This window comes from Anoplopoma fimbria, chromosome 3, assembly GCF_027596085.1.
Source record: "Anoplopoma fimbria isolate UVic2021 breed Golden Eagle Sablefish chromosome 3, Afim_UVic_2022, whole genome shotgun sequence".
Taxonomy (NCBI): Eukaryota; Metazoa; Chordata; class Actinopteri; order Perciformes; family Anoplopomatidae; genus Anoplopoma; species Anoplopoma fimbria.
The window spans coordinates 15,836,091-15,858,347 of record NC_072451.1 but is presented as its reverse complement, the minus strand read 5'-3'; the positions used below and the strand labels follow the sequence as shown (position 1 = coordinate 15,858,347).

The 22,257-nt window shown below is 41.5% G+C and overlaps 1 protein-coding gene across 1 annotated transcript in view; it reads right to left on the bottom strand.

The window, feature by feature from the left end:
* The window catches only part of LOC129089013 (solute carrier family 22 member 23-like), a 28,162-nt gene extending 6,140 nt beyond the window's left edge, over nucleotides 1-22,022 (bottom strand). Inside the window, exons 1-4 of the mRNA XM_054596326.1 lie at nucleotides 21,524-22,022; nucleotides 14,555-14,658; nucleotides 14,287-14,441; nucleotides 951-1,119 (exon numbers count right to left, since the gene is read on the bottom strand). Of these exons, the coding sequence (XP_054452301.1) occupies nucleotides 951-1,119; nucleotides 14,287-14,441; nucleotides 14,555-14,658; nucleotides 21,524-21,961 (866 nt within the window). The 5' untranslated portion in view covers nucleotides 21,962-22,022. The remainder of the gene's footprint in view (nucleotides 1-950; nucleotides 1,120-14,286; nucleotides 14,442-14,554; nucleotides 14,659-21,523) is intronic.
* Between the last annotated feature and the right edge of the window lie 235 nt (nucleotides 22,023-22,257).

The following is a 22,257-nucleotide window of genomic DNA, read 5'->3' as shown; positions in this document are numbered from 1 at the left end:
TTACATAACCTGCATTGTTGAACTTTTTGTCTACATTTATGCATGTTAGTGGCTCTATTACATGTGTAGAAAGAGGCTACAGTGTTGGCTGGTTTGCCAATAAAAGCTTGCCCTACACTTTGCAGGTTAAGTTCACTATCCAACGTCCTTTAATATCAGCAAGAAATATCAGTTAACAACCCGCTTCATGTCCTTGAGTCTTTTTCAGTCAGTGAGGCCATGATCACATCAAATTTGACAACTCTACAGTGTAGCCACCTGGCTGCTGAGCTATTGCTTGTTTTCACTCATTCATCAGGATAACAGTGACTACCCTGCTGTATGCCTAAGATTACTGACTCCTGCCTTTATTATTGTGGAAACCTCGTCTATGGGTTCTGCTCTCTGCGTTCTAAACTGATTGAAGTGCATCATATCACCAGCATTGATTCTTCAGACACACCATTGAAGAAAGCCAAGGCCTTTGATACTCTGTGATATATATATATATATATATATATATATATATATATATATGCTTCGATTTTCTTCTACTGGCTTTGTACATATCAGCAGTGTTGTGTAGCCCTGTACATCACAGCAGAATAAAAGGAGGTGATTGCAAAGGTATTTATTGCCCGAGCTTCAGCAAGAGATACTGCAGTCACTGCAGAGGTCATTACAAATGAGTTAACGAAAAGACATTACATTTAATTCAGCTGGGAATTCACTGGTAAAGAATTGTCCTTGAAGGGAACACTTTCTCCTTCTTTGTTTGAACCATTTAAATCTGCTAAATCATCTTTGACTTGATAAGGTTTAATTTACACTATTAAAAGAGTTGCTTGGAATCTAACACTGAATTTGACTGTTAATGGCAACACATATTTCAGTCTCATGTACAACTTAAACAGAATAACAAAAGATGTGTTGGAGCCAAAGTGCAGCAGATGCTCAGGTATTTTCCTTACCAGATGTAGGACAGCATCAGCAGCAAGGGGCAGATGATGACAACTTGGAGTACCTGCCAGTCACGACAGAGGTATGCCACCGCTGGCATCAGCAGCTGACCGCCCAAAACCACAAAACTGGCCACCATGGTCATGGAAAAGCGCCATCCTGGCAGACACAGCTCGATCCCTGGCAGAGAAAACAAAGAGGGGAAAAAGAAAGAGAGGGCTCCAGTGTTATTAGGTTTTCGGCGACAGTGAAAGACACAAAATGGGCATCTACAGCAACAAGGCAATTACCCAATTTTCAAGATTTCTTTTTGATATGACACTGGCTTTTTGCAAGTTCAAACTAAGCCTAGTTATAATAAGACTTAAGCATCCCTGTATTAAAACTGATTGCACCATATAAAAAAGTTCTTAGCTTGAGATTGGTTTTTTTTCTAGTTCAGTATTATAAAAATAATAAATAATAGTATATTACTTTTTACATCCAGTAACTGTCTGGTGGAACTGTTGCGTGCATATGGAAAATGGAAAATGTTTGGCATATCTGACTTGATCATATAAACCAGGAATATTTTAAAATTTCACAAAACAAACGACATACAAATTCCAAAATGTAATGCCAAAGATATTTGGCTATGATATAAAACATCAGTTTGGTTAGCACAATTGTGTATTGCCGACGCCCTCTAAATGGCATGAATACTACAAAATCTGAAACAATCAATACATTGACTATTACATCGGGGGGAAAAAGTAATAAGTGCATTTACAAAGAATTGGCAGTTAACTTTATTGACTTGATTGATGTCTCCTAGCAACCTGTATAGACTTTACCAGCTAAGGCATGTTTGAGCCCATTGAGTAAATCACTAGTTTGAAACTTAGATAAGACTTTACACCAAAACTTTGTGATTGATTCACAAATAAGTGTTGTAACCCAATCCAATATTAATGTAAAAAAAAAAAAAAAAAAAAAAAGAACATGGGATTTGAACATAAGCCATTGATGCTGACAGAAACAGTCCAGAGTTGATGAATCAATAATCAAAACAGAACAGCACCTCTGACTAGGTGAGGCTGCAGGCCAGAACATGGATCCTGACAGTCATGATGACGCTCAAGAAGAGAGGTTTACGTTGTTCTTATGCAAAGAAGACACATTTCCCATTTAACATTATGACTACTATTTTATTAATACTGTGGCTTTTAAACACAAAGAAACTCCTAATACCAGTTTGCACTTTCACTAAACAAGCACTGGAGCCAGTTAGCATACAGGTAAGGTGTGTGTCAAAAAGTGCTGAAATATTATTTAATCGAAATAAATTTGTGATGAAAAACCCTCACTTTTTTAAGTCACTTAACTTGCAATAAATGCCTAACCATGCCGATTTCAAAATCTCAAATGTGATGGTGTTTTCGTTTTTATACAAGTATAAATTTAATCTCTTTGGACTTTCGAAAAGGCAGTTCACCCTGGCCTCTGAGAAAGCTATCAATATGTCTGACATTTTATAGACTACATGATTAACTGATTATTCGGGGAAAAAATCATCAGTGTCTCAACAAATATTTTCACTTTTCCAGCTACAGTGCATGATATATGTTGTGACATTAAATAAAGGTTAAAAATCCCCATGTACAGTTGTTGTGGAGAGACAGTAGACAGACCAAGACAGTAGGCTGCTGTGAGAGTGAACTAACCAGAAAGAGGTTCCTTGTACTCAATTCTCCTCTATCAGAATGGCACTGATTCATTCAGCCAGCCATTAGCATGCACACCACACTGGCAGCCAGCAACCACGGACAGTCCAGCCCTTTAGTTACTGCAGTGTAGAGGGTGGCTTCACATCAAACCATAGCACAGTGAGCAGTGCTGTAATGCTGCTGTTCTCGTAATGCCCAAATATTTTGTCCTGCTTCATTCATCCCTTTTTGTTATACTTCATGCTTTTCTTTTTCCTAATGGCTCTTTTCATGCTGTGCAAGGTTGTGAACAGTCTCCAGATGGGCCTTTCAAGGTGACAGAGCCAGCATAATACAGTGGGTGTCGCGGCCCCTCTCTTCATTCCAGTGGAAGAGACCGGAATTTCAATTAGGACTTGCCCCCTTCTGAGGACATGAATAATGCTCTCTGTTCACAGACACTATCGCAGCTGGAATGACAAAGCCAGTGAGCTGAGAGCAGGGCGATGGGTGCAAGGCTTGCTGAGTTTGAACCAACTAACCTCAAGACCCCTTCTCTGTGCACTGCTGGGAGAAAAGTGACGGTTCACTGGTTACAGACTGCATGGGATTTGAATTCTTCGGTTACGTACAAGGCGTCCTGCGCACTGAGCAGGCCACTGCAATATGCCAGGAAAAGTACATCCTGCAGTGAGCTATGGAAAAGTGCTCACACGCACAGACCTATGACAGTAACACCTATATCGATAATATGAAGATATTAAACTAAGATTAAATATATACAAAAATATGGCACATGATTTGTAGGTGGAGCTGCAGAATGAGGACCAGAGTGCTGAGCTACTTACAACTGCTGACCTTAATCCTCCACAACCCACTACATCAGCATTCCCACAATGCCCTTCTGCAGCCTGTGTTCTAGTGACATAAATCTACCACTAACTAATCTGATGACACGTAGAAGAAACTCAACTAAGATGCTAACTGAGGATCTCTGGTGAGACGAAAGAAGTCGGACATGCAAGCTATTGAAAAATAGACCCCCTATGCATTTGGACACATACTGTACAAAGTGGAAATGACATCATCAATGATCAAACCTATAGCCAATTAATAAGGATGATAATCCCCTAAGAGGCTTTGGCTGGTTTGCTGACTTTGGCAATAAAAGAAAAATGAATCATACTCTCTAGTACACGCCACAGCAGCTCACTAGCCTTCTGTAAAGTACGCAGCTCAGTGAAGGAGAGCCATTGTTTTACAAGTGAAAGAGATTGCTTGACCACTAAATGTGAGTGCAGCCACTCCCTGTACCCACAGGCTAATGTCATGACCTTTTACTGGTCACATGAGGTCCATATGGCCCAGTGCCAGGATTTTACTGCTTAATCCTGGCCACTCAATCTGTTAAGTATAACTTAATGATAAGGAGACTCTGAGTAATTTCTCTGGACTGAAAGATAACAGGGGTTTGTTTGCTCTGGTGAATTTCTATGGCATAGTTATGACTTATTCTCAAGCCTAGAGCTGCAATCCTTCTTCCAGGTGTCACAGGTGAAAAGCAGACTGCAGCTGTATTGCAGTTCCCCCCCTTGCAGTTGTGTAACAGTAAATACTCACGCCTCAGGGCGAATGATACCAGACGGTTCCAGACCTCTGAATCACAATCATAAGTCTGGTTTTGTGCTCATCAACCGCTGTTACCTCGGTTGGACAAGCCTACTGAAAGAAGACTGGGACACAGTCTTGAGCTATGGGGCATGATGACGCATGTGACTGGAGCTGCCATGTTGGAGGGTTACAGCAGACAGCGTTCAAAATAAAGGGATGGTGTCCCCTCAGGTGCTATCTGGGATCGCTTGACCGGATCGCTCAAATTGATGGCTGCCTGTATACAGACGAATGTTTTAAAATAGGAAGCATTTGTTTATGGTAGTTTATTTAAGGTTTTTTCAATAATTGCAGAGTTGTAATTCTCTTCCATGCATTAGGTTATTATGACACCCTCCCTGCTGAAGCTTCAGTGGAAAAAAAATCTATTATCCTAATGATCTATGATTGTGCGCCAGCTAGTGAGCCAAGTCCAGATCAGATTTTACTGCTTATGTGTTAAACCCCAATGATATGACTCAATGTGGCTTTGTGACATCTCCTCTTTTTAGCCTCCTTGCAGCTGGAGAAACAGTCGACCATCATCTTCCTACATATTTATCTACCTAAACACAACCATTTAAAATAGTGACGAAAAAAATGACCACGAAAATAGACGCCTGCCATACACAGTATCCCATGGGTCTGTAATTGTAAGCCAATGATCCACATCCTTTTCAGACTCATAAAACCAAGGCCTTCTTGTGCCCTGTATATAGGAGCCTCTGCATTTGTTAGGTTTCCCCGCAAACATATTCAGGGCAATAATTTGTCAACCATTTCCAAAAGATGCTAACGGCTTCTTAAGTCTTTCTGCCACTTAATAATATACTCAGTGAGCTCATATGCCTGAGTTTGCTGCATGGGGCTCATCCAGACCTTACTGGGTTTGTGTGCAGCTTTATCTGTACATTGCTAAAGCTCCAAAACCTTCAAAGCTGTGGTAAAAGATGGAAAATGCTTGGCTAGAGCAAACTCAATTCAGGCATTTGCAAAGATGCTGATGAGTTTTTTGGAGTGCCTCCTGTGAGTGACAGGCCAGTGCAGCATTGTCAGCAAACGGTACTTCCCTGATTAGGGCCCAATGATCCTTGGTCTGGAGTTACTGCAGATCGAAGAGATTTTTGTGGGAAAGGCAAATTGCATCCTCAGTGAAACTTAGCGAGCACACAGGAGAAGAAATCAAACAGTGTGGGGGCGAGAGCACGGCACTGTTTAATCCACAGGAAACCGGGGCAGTCTCTAAGAATAGGACACCTTTGTCTTAAGGTACCCTTCACATTTTACAATAACAAAATCATCCAAAAAGTTATTGCAGAAAGCCCGCCCTAAAGATGGTAGATCATCGAGAGTCTTGATACATATGGGTAAACTGCAGTTTATTTACATTAAATAACTTCCAAAGAGTGCTCCAAGTGAGATTACTCAGTATTTTTTCTCACTTATATAAGGCAATTGTGTTAGCACACAAATATCCTGAGGTCTCCTCTTTTCTTTCAAGCACTGTAAATGGGCTATTGACTAAGAATAAGGCCAACCCCATTGATTAGTGCCTTATCTAGAAGTGCAAAGAATACCAACTATCCACAACTAGCCACAGGCAAATCCCTTTGATCTGTCTGTGGTGAAAATCTCAGCAATCAGACCATAAGTAAATCACCACCAGGAGATTATTTTCCTTTGATAATGTTTGTGCCTGCGTGGTACTGCATGTACCAACTATCCCACCACCTCACCACCGCCTCCCCCCTTCCTCCCACACACAGACAGATCAACACAAAAACCAAGCTATTGGCTGCCAAAGAGATACAGGACAGAGTGGCTGATATACAGCTTGCACTCTGACACAAATATAAGACTAAGTCCCGAGTTGCCCTAACACAACAGAATCGTCAGCCAGACCAAAACTGAAACATCATGCATTTCACGCTCATCAAAGAAAAGTGCAAAGGTTGCCCATGCTGATTTTGACAATCACTGGACTTCACTCAGGAATTTGCAACATGAGATAGCTTGAGGTTGTCATGCAATGTCTCTCACAAAAAAACAAGGGGTAAGTACTAGAACACAAGCATTAGGGTCAACCAGTGTGCCTTTAAAAACAGGGAAGCAGTCTCCTTAAACAAAGACCAAAAGAAAGAAAACATATGTAGGATATTCATGTAGCCTAATATGTCAAGGGAGGAAGTCTGTTAAGCAACCCAAAAAAAGCAAACTCTGCACGAAAGGGAACTTTAACCCTGCTTACGGGGAAAAAACAGAGTCTGCACCTTAACCCATTTATCAGAGGACAGCTAGAGCTGAGCGTGTGGAAGGATGAGGACAGTGTATCATGGAAAATACCTTTCTTTGGCTAAAATGTATTTGCTGTCTGTACACAGTCCACATCTATGCCCCACCCTACCTCTCTGCATGACCTTTATTATCTTTTCCAGGCATCTCTTAACATCCAAAAAAAGGTCAATCGGATGGCAGCACAGTATCTCTGCAGTGGTGTGAGGCGGACCTGGCTGCTGTCCTCAGGGAGGCATAGCCATATGATGGGTAATGAAAAGCTCCTCTCTTCAGAGTCCAGATCTGGCACGCACTGCTCGGGTCAGGCCAGTTTGAGCGATATCCATCGATGGCATACGCATAAGCAGTTTAAACACGGAGAGCAAGACAGGTGAGGAGAGGAAGGTGGGCAAACAAAGCCTGCGGTCTGTCAGACTGTATCAACAAACTGGACTCAGACATTGCCACAAAGGAAGCCATTTACACAAATAAATAGACACAGAGCCTCCATCTTTCTGTGCTGCCCGCTGAGCCTTGTCTGTTTGCAGAGAGAACACGAGGGCACGGCAAAATAAAAAAATTCTGCATAAAAGGCAACACAGGAACAGTGAGGAAGACAAGGCTAGTCTGGCCTTGGCTTGGCTAGTCAGACATAATGCAGCATAGCACTGCATCAGGAAGCTTGCATCACAGAGCATCCTGTCTGAATAGAGGAGCATTAGTCCACTGTCATAAGGAAGAAAATATGCACACAGATAGGTGGGGCTAACACGTGACCATATAAAATCTCACAGTGGACAGATCAGATCAAAGAACACATATGAGTGTTGTCACATTACCATTTATCTGCACTTGTATGCTTCTTAAAAAGAGGAAATGTTCAAATGCCCTTACTGTGCTCTATTTCTCTAACATTATCTCTTACACGCACATTCTAAAAAAAAGTAGACACAATTTTAAAAGTATTGGTGTGTATGGCATAGAAGTCCATTTATAGTGGCATGCTTTATATACCGTATCATATATGACCGCGACTTGTTCCTACATGGTCCACATACACATCACTTCTCATCTCAGGCTGTGCCGGAGGGGTCGCAGGCTCAGGGACAGTCCGCGTCAAGCTAAATCAGATTCGTTCTGAAGCATCACATGAGCAGAGCAAAACCGGCAGACTGCAATGCATATCATGGTTGCAATAAGTGATTAAAGCCTTGAAGAGACTGTCCTTACTGAACTAAGGTAACTGCTAACACATGTACACTTAGGGTGGACAAATGATAACTTTAACACACTTTACAAAATCATGAATACAAACCATCATGGAAAAGTGTATGAAATAGTGCCTGAATGCTATTCATCTTCATATCACATGTACTTCCCCTGTGTTTCTGGTAAAATGCTATCTTTCATATGCACGCGTGATCACCACTCATACTCGTCCTGTTCATGTACAAAAGGAGTGTCAGCAAACACTAACTTCACAGTCAATAAAGTATGGGTGTCTGGTTGTGTCAGAAGCAATATTATCGTACTGACATGAATGGAATAAAAGGAATGAATAAAGCTTAGAAATTACACTTATTAAAATGAGGTTATATAACATTCATGGACTAGACGTAAATGTGATACATTTAACAATCTGACAAACAGTCTGTCTCTCTCATGCTTATGTATGCTTATGCATTTCTCTCTCCTTGTCTTATATCTTCTCTCCAAAACGTGACAAGTTTCCATAAGCAAATTCATTTTAAATTGATGTGTAAACTATATTTTTTGAATGTTGAATTATCTTGATGACCTGAAACCAATCTGGAAGACCAAAACATCAAATACTACTGGGAAATATCCCTTGGCTAGAATGTGTGAGAAAGGGAGTCAAACCTCAAAAGAATAAACCATTACTCACCAAAATATAGTAAGTGACTATTTGAGCTGGCCATTTCTCTAAACCTTAACTATCATCTTGAGTTTGTCCCAGGACATCCTCCATTAAAAACAGCATTTTCCTTATAGATCATTACACAAAGAGCAGTCATAAGTATCTATGTCAAAGGGTACTGACAGGGAAGTTATAAAGCTTTTTATGATGCATGAAAGAGTCATGAGGTCTTTCTGTAGTCTTTCTGCATCTGTATCTCACTCTACAAGGCCTCACTCACACACCCATGACATGTAGAGGCTTGCTTTGTCTAATTCAGGCTGGAAAGTGAGGAAGAACTCTACTCAAAATGAATTTGCTCTTTACCGTAAGGCCATTATACAGGCTTCTCAAAGTCAACATCCTGCCTCTTATTAACATTTAATAGTGGCTCTCAGGAAATTTTAAGGTGTGAGATGAAAACCACTACACACACACACACACACACACACACACACACACACACACACACACACACACACACACACACACACACACACACACACACACACACACACACACACACACAACACAACACAACACAACACAACACAATCACCTCGTCTCAAGCTTATCACTAAATTCCCTCACAATCACCCAGTGTAGCCAGCTAGCATGACTCAGCTAGCTGATGTGCAGCGTGTGTTTGTGTATACGCGATGGTCGGGGGTGGGAAAGTGAGGGCGTTTACTGCAATAATCTTTCAATGTTCAAATCTGAAATCAAAACTCACCTCTTCAAAACTGCTTTTAATGTCCGACTAATGCTGTGTGCTGTCCGACTAAAGTTTTTAGTGTGTAGCTTTTAAATGCTGTTTTTAAATGTCTGTAAAGCGTCTTTGAGTACTCTGAAAAGCGCTCTATGAATAGAATGTATTATTATTATTATTATTACTGTAAAAACACATTAGTGAGCTGCACCACGATGCTAAAACTGGGGTATAAATAGCAGTGCTGCATCAGATGACTTTCTATAGCTATCGGCTTTGCTATTCTGCTGTTATACTTTGCCTACATATTATAGATCAATGTACTAAGCATTAGCCTAGTTTATGAAAAAGCTCAATGTTAACATACAGTAAACACTTCAGAGGTGATAACTCTTGCTTTCTCCATCCCTTGTGGAGTTTCAAAAGTCCTCACAGTCTTTAACTTACCCTTTTATCTACTCATATTAGTTGCGGGTTGCTATTCTCTAGTTTTGTCTGAAACCACCCGGCCGCCAATTATCGTTTCCCTTTCTCTTCCGTCTCTTTGTGGCAGTTAGCGTATAAGTGTCACATCATATCAGCCATGTTGGGCCCTGCAGTGGACCTGACTTCGACAGGCCATCCTGGCGGAATGGATGGTAGCCGCACAAATTGCTATACACTCATAAAAGAGGCTCGCCCATGAAAACTCAATGGATTTTCTCAAAGATAGCTCCAGGGCACAAAGAGGTCATATACACAGGGGGCAGGAATCTGTTGTGGTGTTATTACTGTATAACTATACATTCACAAGGAGACAATTCTTTCAGCCAAACACAATGTTTGCCGTCATTGGTTGCTTTTTTCTAGATTGTAAATTGCAGCATTCAGTGGCACCAGGCCTTCAAGATCCATGAACTTCAACTTAATTGCAATGGATTGATGAGAAAGAGGGGATTAGTGTAATGTCTCCAGTGCAAACACAGCCGAAGCTGGGATTTGGCTCCGACTTTCCTTTGTAAGCAGACTCAAACAAAGTACGGCCCCAAAAGGACGGTCACGTGGTTCACTATGTTACATGCAAAAATGTCATATGACTGACACAGTGTCGGGACTATGATGAATATTAGCTTTTCATACACTCTTAGCATAAGGCCAACTGATATGTGAATGCAAAACACATCCCAAAGAGAACACCTAAAAACCAAGCTTCTCTTCAGTAATGTGTTATTATTGAACGATTGTGCTCCTCCTCCTGGAACTGCTCCTGTGGCGTTTTGTCAATACAGAGAGGCTGCAGGGTAAATATCATGTGACGGAGGCCACACATAAGCAGTAATAAGGGCGGCGGTATAGCAACACAAAACGTATACAAATATGCAAAGCTCAAACAAACATCTGTCTAACTAAGCTGTGCACAAGCTGAGCACTTGCCACTGTTTAATACTTGATCATGAAGCTCATAGACAGAAGTATAATTCATTTCTAAAGAAGCATAAGGACATGGTTGATTAGTAAAAAATAATGAAACTTAAATTAGTCTGATTATTAATAATGAATTAGTACCCAAATATTATAGAGAAACCTGCAAAAACTGTGATGACTAATTAGATGTCTGTGGCTCATTTTATGCTTGTTAAATGAGGAACCTGTCACCTGAATGGATCCTTCACTAAGACTCCAGACTCCACAATCCTGGTGGTAGATTCTGCACTTGTCAGAGAGAACACAGTTGGATAAATACTAACACTAGAGTTACTTTCCTTTGAAGCTACAGAAACTTTGTACCTACCATTTTAGATATTCTTGGCAACTTCTAAGCCATTGTGCAACAGCACAGGTACCTGAATATTATAGCACAGGGTAAGGTCTTGCATTTAACCTGAATAAAGAAAAGAATGTCTATAAAATTACAACAGATTATTCATGACCACTTGATTTGTCAAATTACAAATGCATAAAATAGGGTATAGAATGGAGCAAAAGAGGGAGGCAAGTAAGCGTAACAAAATAAGAAGGGAGGAAAAAACAGGTCTTTACTCTGACTCTCTAGACACAAATGTATCTTATTTGGAATGCAGCCTTGCTAAACCATCAGATATATTCAAATAGTGTTTTCTTTTTATTAGTCAAAATGGTCAGATACTGTTCAGCTGGTATATATAATATAATATATAACAGCAAGTTTAATTGCTCACTGAACCACAGAACAGATGTCAGATGAATCTTATCTTTTATTATGGCCAACACATTAAAACTGACGACTATTTGTATATGACAAGATGAAAAAATACAGAATAAGAACTGCAGTGTCAAGTCTGAATAGTACAATTTTGCTGTGGAGCTTTTAAATGAGGCTATGCCTATTAACAATTTACTAATTCAACCAATTAATACATTTTCTCTATGATTTGTGTGTATATTTCACAAGATGAATGCAAAAATAACACAAAAATTGGGCCTTACAGTATATAAGCTTCTATAGTAGAGATGTAGAGGATTACTCCCCCCGAACAACTCCTATTATGTTCCAACCACAAGGTTGAGAACCTCTGATTTACTGGACCATAAACTGTAGGCTGATGTGAAAACAATGGATGCAGATGTCAAGTTCATTTAAAATTGATAGGACACCATACTGTACAGCTTAACTCCACCATTTTGCCTCCCTCTCTCCCACCCTCTCTCCTTTGTCCCGGGAGCAGACTAAACGGTCCTTCTATTTTGGGAGTGGGGGCGAAGCTTTTCAAGGTATACATTGTGGAGTAAATTAGAATGACAAGGACACTAAGGGCCCCTTCCTTCATCATCTTGCCCTTGCTCCCTCTCTCCCTCTCATCCTTTCCCTTCCCTCCACTTTTGCCACCCCCCTCTGCACTGGTCAATTACTGCGGCCGAAGAGGCTTTTAAGGATCCATTGCTGAGACCAGAGAGTGGGATCTGCTTGGTCAATTATCAGGACGCTATCTAAAAACTAGCGACAAAATAAGAGGACATTTAAATCTCCTCCTGCAGTGATGGGTGAAACTATAGTGAAGACAAGTTACCACACCAACCCCTTCTGCCTGAAGATTTACGAGTTCACTTCAAGGGTAAGGAGGCTGGTATTGGTTGTTGTTCTGTAATGAGAATTTATTCCGACAATGGCATTCAATTTAATAAATGTGAGGAGGTCACTGCAACACAATTACTCTTCTTTCAGCTGAACACTACCCTTAGCTAGAGACAAGAATAAAAGTAGAGTAGGCTTTTGATGAGGCGTATCTGGTCGGAAACAGAACAGCACCAGTGGGAGGATAATAAGTAGTAAGAGTGGGGCAGTATGGGTTTAATTAATATTGCAAAAATTATCACAGCATTATCACAACACTAAATGTTACAGTACTTAAGGGTGTTTATCCCATTCATCTTTACTTTTCTTTTAGTGGGCCAGAATCTGAAATTTAAACAAGAATTTCAAGCATTGTTGTCCGAGACCAAGCTATGACGAAGACCAGAGTGTATCGATACTGAGACAAGACCAAGATTTTCAGGGGCTGAGACTTAGTCAAGACCAAGACGGAGGCAGAGCAAGACTGAGTCCAGACCAAGACCGGAATCCCGCCCTGCATGACACATTTACGATAAAATATGGAACATGCAAACCGTAGGCATTCATCAAATTGATCTGGAAGATACACATTCCCATAAAAACACTCATGGAGATTCCTCTTCATTCACATCTTGTATTGCCATATATACTGTTTGTGTGTATGTATGTGTGCCATGAGGAATGTCTTGATAAAACAATCAAAATGCATTGCAGAGGTGAATTTTAGGTGGCAAATTTACTTTTCCAGGAAAACAAATAAATAAGACAATGCACAGGCAATAGATATATATATATATATCCGCCGCAGCGTTCTTGCTAGGTCTTAAAATAAAAAACTGAATCCTCTGTGTCTGAGACCAAGAAAGAGGCCATGTAAAAATACGGTCGATTCCGAGACAAAACAGAGACCTTCAAAAGGGGACTTGAGATCAGTCTTGGTCTCCAGACTGATCTCAAGACCACTTTAAAAAGGTCTCTGTCTTGTCTGGTCCCAAGTTCTACAACACTGACTTAAAGTGTGTCAAATTAATGCCAGATAATTGTTTTAAAATGAAAATATTTTTCCTTTAGCAGTTATGAGATATTTGGTATGATGAGATATTCTTTCAGTCATGTCGAAATATTTACTCCGCTCCAACAAGTAAAACTGCTGCTTAAAACTTGCAGTGCAACAACAAAAGCTACTATTAGTTTCTTAACATAGAGCCACGTTCCAAACAAACCAGTTTGGCCAACAGGTAAATGTCAAGTTTCAAAGGAAAAGGCCTGCATCTTGTTAGGTATTACTGCTGAATTACCGCTGCTATTCTTCCTCTTTGCTTTTGTTTAGTCCAAAACTGAAATGCAAGGATTTTCTACAGCTGTCAATCAACTAGGTTTGGGCAGGCCTTCCTCACTACACGTAACGCCTCCTGAGATAACTTCTGTGATGATTCACATACGTATATTAGTCCAAACCGTTAGATATTATATATTCAATAAAAAAATACAAAAACTATATATACAGAAATAAATGAACAAATAAATGTGAAAATAATGAAAATGGTTATAAGCGTTCTTTTATATTTCGCTATTTATCTTTAAAATTCCATATTTTTTTATTTTCTTATATATACACTTTAATTTATTCCTTTTTATATTTCCACATTCATTTTCTTATTCTTTTGCAGGGGTGTCCTTTATTATGGCACTCCTATGACCCCTTACCTAAAAAGGCCTCAAGCTAAATGTGTCAGCAAAAATAATCACTGTAAACACATTGTACTCACATTTAAACTGACTCTTTGCCAAACCTCCCTCCCAGGAACAGTGATTGCACAATAATAGCTTGCAACCATAACCAGTTCTGTCAATATCTGTATATTTCAAATTGCTAATATTGTGTGCATGGGACTCCGGAGAAATATTTCGGGTGGTAACTTTGTTAAACTGCATTTCTGCTGTTCTAGCTCGACAGGCTTAGCAATAATAACATAATAGGGACAAGGCTTGGCAATAGGTAAATTAGCAGCAAGCTTTTAGTTGAGAGACAAAGACTTACTGAGGACGTAGAGAGATAGTGTGATCCCTGCCAGGCAGAAGCCCTCAAAGAAGCGCAGGGTGCTGAACATGGGCACGTTGACAGAGAAGGCCACAGCTAGACCAAAAACCAGCATGAACAGCACCGATATGATCAGCACCGGGTGGCGGCCAAACCTAGGGAGCAAGGTAAAAATTACCTTCAACGTGAATATGTTTTTACACACCTGTAATATATGAATGAATATAAACTTTATGTTGTGCAAGAACTTTGTTTGTAAAAATCTTACCAGTCAGCGAGGATACCAAACGTCAGGTATCCAAAGATGGATCCCACCAGGAGAGAAAACTTGGCGATGTGGACTTTCCATGCTGAGTCACACACCAGACTCCACTGTAGAAACAAATAAATACCGGCATTAGTTACAAGAAATTTATGTTGGGGCCTGCAAAATGGAATTTAAGTGAATGTAACAACTATATTTTTTTGAGCATGAGAAATTTTGATGTGTTGACTCTGACCCTACACTAAGTCTGTCTGATTTATGTGGCATTACCACCACTCAAAATACACTGAAATGTGAGAAGGGTACACTCTGTAACAGGGCTTCCTTATATCTCATCTCATATGGATATTGACATAATATTTGAACTTGCGCCCTGGCTTTTCCTTTTTTTTTTAACAATGTTCTGATATCTTAATGACCAAACAGAAATAATTCTGTGTTTTAAATGAAAGATTACTTAAAAGCAAGACAATGTTGTACTTTTGTGCTAGCCAGAATCCCATTCTACAGTCAAGTTTCATTAAAGAGCTAGATGTTAAAATCATCATCACAAACTTTAGTGCAAGCACTTTAAAAATAAAAAGTCATGTTATTGTTTTACTTTTAATCTGTAGGCTCAATTGTACCTAAAAAATAGCACATCTCTAGACAGACCTGTAATAATTACTCTAATGTAATGACTCACTTACTTATTAGCCTATTTATGAAAAAACTGGTTTTGAAAATTGTCGACAAGTAAATGAATGTCAACCAAAGCCCACTTCCAGTATTTGCCATAAAAGGCCACCAGAGATTAACATCAGGGATTAAATCATCTGTATTTATGCCGATAATTTCCTCTGACCACACCTAAGAGGACATTTCTTAATTTTACTTTTTATTTAGGACTCCTTCGTCTCAAAATGTACATTATTACAGTCAACTATGCGCCTCCTCATTTCCTTCGCAGACTAAAACTCTCAGCAGACGCATACCTGTAGTGCAAACAATGCATTGAGCCTGCTTTTGCATAAATCAAGCACGCCCTGATTTTTTTCTCTCCCGCAGTAGCGACAAGTTGTGACAAACAGACTTTGCACACAACACAAGTAATGATCGTAAAGCGGTGCAGCAGCAAAATGTGAAGCCCAGTGGAGTATATGCATGTGACCACCAAAACAAATCTATCCAAACCTGCAATTTAACTACCGCTGACATCACTATTTAATGATCCTAGTAGAGTCGTTGATCCTGAGAGGAACAGGAGATGAATTTCAGAGAGGAGGTGGACATTAGGGGTCTTTTTGGCAACATATGCCACGCAGCTGTCTGTGCCCACAGAAGCGGCGTGGAAGAACCAGTCAGGGGCGTGGTGGCCACAGCAGGTGCTATTCTGCCTCACCAAAACACTACTACAAAAACTATGGGAACATATATTGCCATGTCACAGAAAAAATATATTTATAAATGTAGCTGCTCAACCTCGTCTTAAAATAGGTGTAGTTTGTTCTTACATTTTTCTCTAAGGGGCTCTAACCTCTCATAACCTCCACCATAGTGACCTGCTCCGATTGGAACGCTCCAGGATTACCCAGCCGGACATCACATGATCCAGGCATGCCACTCATTCATGGTTTCAGTATCGATGTCAGCAGAGAAGAAGACAGAGGGAGGCTAACAAGTTCCTGTTGCGCAATCACTGCTCAACCAAGTGTGATTTAAAATACTTGAGCCAGCACATACTGTTCATGAAACTCAGAGTCCGCAATCACGAAGTAACTGGATGACTGCACTGCAGGATATACAAGTTTGATGACTGAGAACCCACATCTGCAGATGACCACAGACAGATGACCAACTTTGAAAAATACCAACATATCCCAGGTCACATGCTGGAGACAAAGCAGCAAGTGTTAAGTGATGTTGAAATTTGTAGCAAAAATGGGCAGAGCATGGTGGATTTTGATGACGAACGCATCATTGTGTGAGTGTTTTATTTCAGCATCTACCAATTCGTACCTTTTGTTAACCAGGATTCTCTCCAGGCCAACACTCTGATCGAGCTCATGCACGATCATTAATGGGCATCCACACTGTTGGTACCACAAGTGGAAAAAGAAATATGGACAGACTTTCAGCTTAAGCAAACAAATTCTATAAAACTGCGATTCCAGTCTGAGCATGAGTCAAATCCTTGCAGCTTGTCTGCTCTGCCGTTATTATCTCTGTCAGTTGCTCCCCTGCTATTGCCTTGCTCATTAGGGAGTAATGACAAAAGGTCAGTGTATAGAGTGGGGTTATGTGCTTATAAATCTGACAGAAAATGCAGAACAATGAAGGTCCCAGAGCCGATCAGTTAAAATCCCCAGGGTGTCTTTCGACCTCTCTCAAATGACCGGCCACCAGCGATCAGCCTACACCAGCGAGTCTCATTAGCTCAGATGAAGACGCTCTCAACTACAGCTGCACAATTCTGCCCTCGTTGAACTAAAGAGCAGTGGGTGGGGGGGCTAGTGAAAGGAGGGAGAGCAGGCAAGGGAGGGAGGGATGGGAGGGAGATGGGGAAAAGCACAGGAGGAGGGAGGAATGAAGATTATACAATGTGGAAGCAGAACATATAAAGAGAAGGAGAGAAAGATAGCGAGTAAAGGGAGGTATGGGTGAGGATAACAGGCTCAAGAGAGAGGGATAGAGATGCTTTAACGCAGCTGTGAGGAGAAACACACGGAGAGACTGCTGCATAGTTACTGCCTAGCAACAGACCATCAGCTTTGCTTATCAGACTCTTTCTGCCTCCAAGTTTTAGCACCACTGCTGCACTAAAGGGTTGAAATCCTGTAATAGGTTGGTAGAGAAAAACAAAAGGTAGAGCAAGAGGACCAATCTAAAATCTCTTTTCATGGCAGTGTTGTGTTTAAAAGAAGTGAACAAGGAAACATATATCTGATATTGGTGATATAGCTGAGGGACTTACAGTCTGGGACCTTATAAAAGGTGTAGCCACATTTCAAATAGCCTACATTACACTGTAGCATCCGGACAAATGAAAAAAAACTAGCACGTTTTGCAAGTTAGCTGATGGCAGTTATGTTTTACTGCAGCCAACAGTGACAGGTGGCGTTACTGCCAACCTTTTTTCGTCATCTATCATTCAACGCCTCCTCTTGTTGACAGTTAAGAACCAAAAGTACACATCTCTGTCACCAAAGAGACCTTTTAACTGATCAACACTCCTACAACCTGAATTCCATCACACGCCCCTCAAAACAAACTTGCACAACAGCCGAGGGGGTCAGACACCCCACAATGTTCCCCCCTGTCCTTTTAGAAAACTTATCAGAAACAAGTCAGCAGCACACACTCTTGTCCCTCTCACACACACATACACATACACACATACACACACACATAGAGCCTCAACAGAGCTTTATCTTTGGTTCACACCAGCGTCTTTCCTCCCAGCTGACGCTGTGAGTGGCTGTCATTGTGCGCTGACTGTGTATCTGTAGTGGGGTCATTGCCTTTCGACAGCTGAGACCGTTTCAAAGTGTCCCACACTGATCTGGGGTCTGTGGAAGGAGCCAACCAGCTGGGTAAATAGTATGAAGGGACACGGAGCAGAGAGGCCTGTTTGGGTGTTCAGCTACGGTATCATCTTCCAGATCTATGGGTGTGCAACCTCCAGCACAGAGATACCGGGTCTGGGTGTATCCACCAATGTACTGTTACAACAGATGTTCCTTATCACTCTGAAACAAATCCCTAACCTACAAGAAAAATTATATAAACCTAGCACTGACATATTGAAGTATTGAAACAATTGCTCGATTAATCACTCAGATTACTATTTGTCCTGATTATTAAATAACTTATTTGGTCTATATAATGTAAGAAAATACTTAAAGATGTACATCACTGATTTCAAAGTTTCTCTTTGTTTTGTCCAACCAAAGGTCCAAAAATCAAAAAGTTTACGATCACATATGACAAAGAGAAGTGGCAGATCTTCACAATGTCAAAGCTGAAACCACAAAATGGCACTTTTGGTTCAAAATGAATCAATTCTAAAATATTTTTCTGTCGATCAACTTATAGGTTAATCGTTTCGACACCAACAACCAACAGAAAATCCATTGGTAACCACTCTGATAATGGATAACTAATTTTTGGTCATTTATTAAGCAAAAATGCCAAATACTGGCTGCTAAAATATGAGGCTTTTTTCTCAGCGTAATCATCATCATTAATTAATTAATGTAATATCGTGTGGTTTTAGACTGTTGATCAAAATACACAATCTGTAGACATCAACTTGCAGAACTTTTGCCTCGCTTTTTTATTACCAATTTCTGAAATCTTTTTGCCTAAACAGAAATAATTCTGTGTTTTAGATAAAAAACATTGCTTAAATGCACAACAGTGTCGCCGTTTTGTACCGGCCAGAGCTGTATTCTGATTTACACACAAGAACCGAGCTTAAACAGGGAATCATTGAGAGGCTGCTCTTTGCTTTGAAGCTGTTCTTAGACCACTATTTCGGGCAGACGCATGCAGCTGCTGCCCAACAGAATGGGAGCCGGGCAGGATAGGTTGCAGAGAGACTCCATCTGTCTCAGAGTAATGATACATTCTCATTTCAAAGGCTCGGTCCAATTAAGACGCACCCTGAGGAGAGCTTTGACTCAATTAGTATAGGTCTCCACATTAACCACTTTGGCTCGTTCACCACCACCTCAACCTCCTCCGCCTCTATCGAAGCCTTCTTTCTCTGACGCTCTTAGAAAAGGAATGAACGGTTATGTGCTCCGGATTGTGGCACGAGGTGAAAACATTAGGTACCTGTTTTCCTCGCAAGATATGATATGATAAGATATGTTTAACAAAGTAACAAGGGGTTAGAATGTGTTTGTACATTTTGACAGAAACGCTACCGCATTTCGATGCCGTTTGCACCGTGCACTGCTTCCCAGGGATCAAGTGTCACAGATAGCTGAGCCTAGTCATGTGCAGTTATGCCTATGTAATGCAAACACAGGGAGAAATGCCAAGTCACCACTTCCTGCTGTGGTGTCACATCCTAGTTTCTGTGCTGCTGATGGCGAAAAGAGGCCTTGGAAGGGCCAGGGACAGGTTGTCAAAAGAGACAGGGCTGATAAGAAGTAGTGGTTGTCGAATCCGCTTCAATTTTGGCTCCACTTTGGGGTTGGTCCTGGTGCCATCTGGTCGAATTTCTCCTGACGTTGACTTTGTCTGAGAGAGGACTACATGGGTTAGGGAAGACGAGACACTTTGACCAACTGCTCAGTCCCGTCACTGATCTGCCGTGGTGGTAGTGTCAACATGACATTATCCGTATGCTTGCAAAGGCAATACAAATATTAGTACCTACAGGTTAGCACCAGCATGAGAGGAGAGACAAAGAACATGAAAAACAAACACTTCTCTTCGGTTTTCTTACCCATGAGAGAACTGACATTTTTTGATTGTTACTAACTCTGTTCCACCCAATCTCTTTTCCCCCACATGTGACTTCATATTCAGCTGCAGGATGAAAGTATTTCGACCGCCTCCGTCCCAAAAAAATGGTTTATCCGCCTGGCTTTAGTTCATGCAACCCCACCCCCCAAATTACCCAGAGGACAGTAAATGAAATCAAGATACAAACTGTCCCCCTGACTGAATAAGAATGCCAAAGTTGCATTTTATTTGCTTTATGCAAACGGGGACATTATCAGTGATAAACAGATGGGGCTGTTGGCATCAGAGTGGACACAAGCTCAGGGTGCCACAACCCCCTGCAGCAAAGAGACGCTTTGGAAGCCCGGCCTCAGATCAAACTCTTCCTGATAAGCCTTTTGATTATGGCATGCGTGCCAAACTCTTCCGAGGTGACGATATTACAGATTAAAATGCAATTTACTGTTCCCTAAAAAGCTGTGTATCAGTATTTTAGTCTATTTTGATTGTGATAAGAGTCTTTGTTCGGAAGATGTAATCACATCATCCCATCAATACTGATGCCAAGTTAACTCAGAGAGCCCTGTGGATCAGGTTTCATGCTTTTCCAAAAAATAAAAACATGATATCTTGATATAAGCTTGCATGCAGCATCCACAATGGTAAAAGAGCTGATATGCATAATGGGATCAAACAAAAACCTTCCTCCTCCTCCTCCTGCTAGAAGACCCAGTATGAAGACTGCGGGCCTGCTGCATGCTGTCTCCTCAGCCTGGCCCCGCGCAGATAGGAACATATTACGACACAATGGCGGTGTTCGGAGGTAAAGGCATCACATTAACGCTCAAAATGCCCAGGATGAAATCTACAAGCACGTGTCACCGATGTTTGGTTAGGGCAGCGATAGGGCGGGTGATGTTTGGCCAGGGATGGGGTTGCATTATTCTAGAGAGAGCACTAATGACCTTTGCTCCAAATCAAAAAAAGGGCTCCGCGTCTATTATGTCCATTACGACAACGGGCAGAATTCCACCAGCCCTGGCAGTTGTTTTTTTTGCCCAATGTGCCAGTGCCATGGGTCACACTTTGTGTCAGCTGCTGCGATGACTCACTCACTCACTCACTCACTCACTGTCAGCACGATGCACGATCACAAATAAACAATCCTACTACACTCCCAGGTCCAATGAGATCCCAATCTGCGTATCTGTACAGGATAGACCCAGCGCCAGACGGACCACTGTGTAGAAATGCACGGTTTAATGGAGGCAGCAACTACAACCACTATCCAGAAGCTGTCACATTTTTGCATCATTTTTTTTATGCAGACTGATGATGCTGCTGCTGCTGCTGGTGCTTTAAAGTTAGATTATATTTAAGTAAGGCTTTCGTGTTGATAAGTGCCCTCATTACTCCATCTCACCACCGTAAATCGATCCCAACCGGATCAGGGCGGGTGTATGGGGTATCACACATGCATAACACGTACAAATGATGGGGAAGGATGTCCACCACCCCTCGAGAGGGACAGCTTACCTGGGTAACCACGTTCTGTGCCAGTCCTGTGTGCAGCTCGAATGTCCACTCGCTGCAATGGCACTGCATGCCTTCCGTGCCATTGTGCGCGCCGTTACTTCCATTGTTATAAATGTGAGCCGGCCGCGCGCTGATGTTTTTGGAACTGTCTGACAGCGAGAAATGGCTCGCGGTGTAATTAGTCAGGTTCGCCAACGGCTTGATGCATGTGTTGTTCGGCGTGGCGAGGAGGAAATTGTTCGAGTACTGGCTGAATCCGATGAATAACGCCGGGATCCATGTCAGCACGATCAGCTGTTTCTGGTACTTCCCGAAACCCCCGAGGAACGGCAGCACGGAGCCGTCGATGCGTGTCAGCAGCTCCTGCGACGTGGTTTCGGGGGACACGAAGCCGTTCTCGGGTTGATGGTCCTCCGTGTCGAGCTGCACCACGGCCATCGCGGTTCCACCGAGAGATGCCTCCGTTGTGTGTGTTTGCGAAGCCGGGCTTTGCAGTGCTACACACACCCCTCTCCCCTAACCCCCCTTGTCGACTCCACAATGCGTCAATACCCCCCTAGCTCCGGCGGTGAAAGCCGTGCGCAGTCAATCACTGGAGTGGAAATAAGACGCACCTCTTTATTATCAGGAAGCACTTCCCCTCCGTCTGCCACCAATAGGAAAATAATTTTTTAAAAAAAGGAAAAAAAAAAAAAAAAAAACCCCGTGCGAGACTCCGAAACAGTGGCGGACCG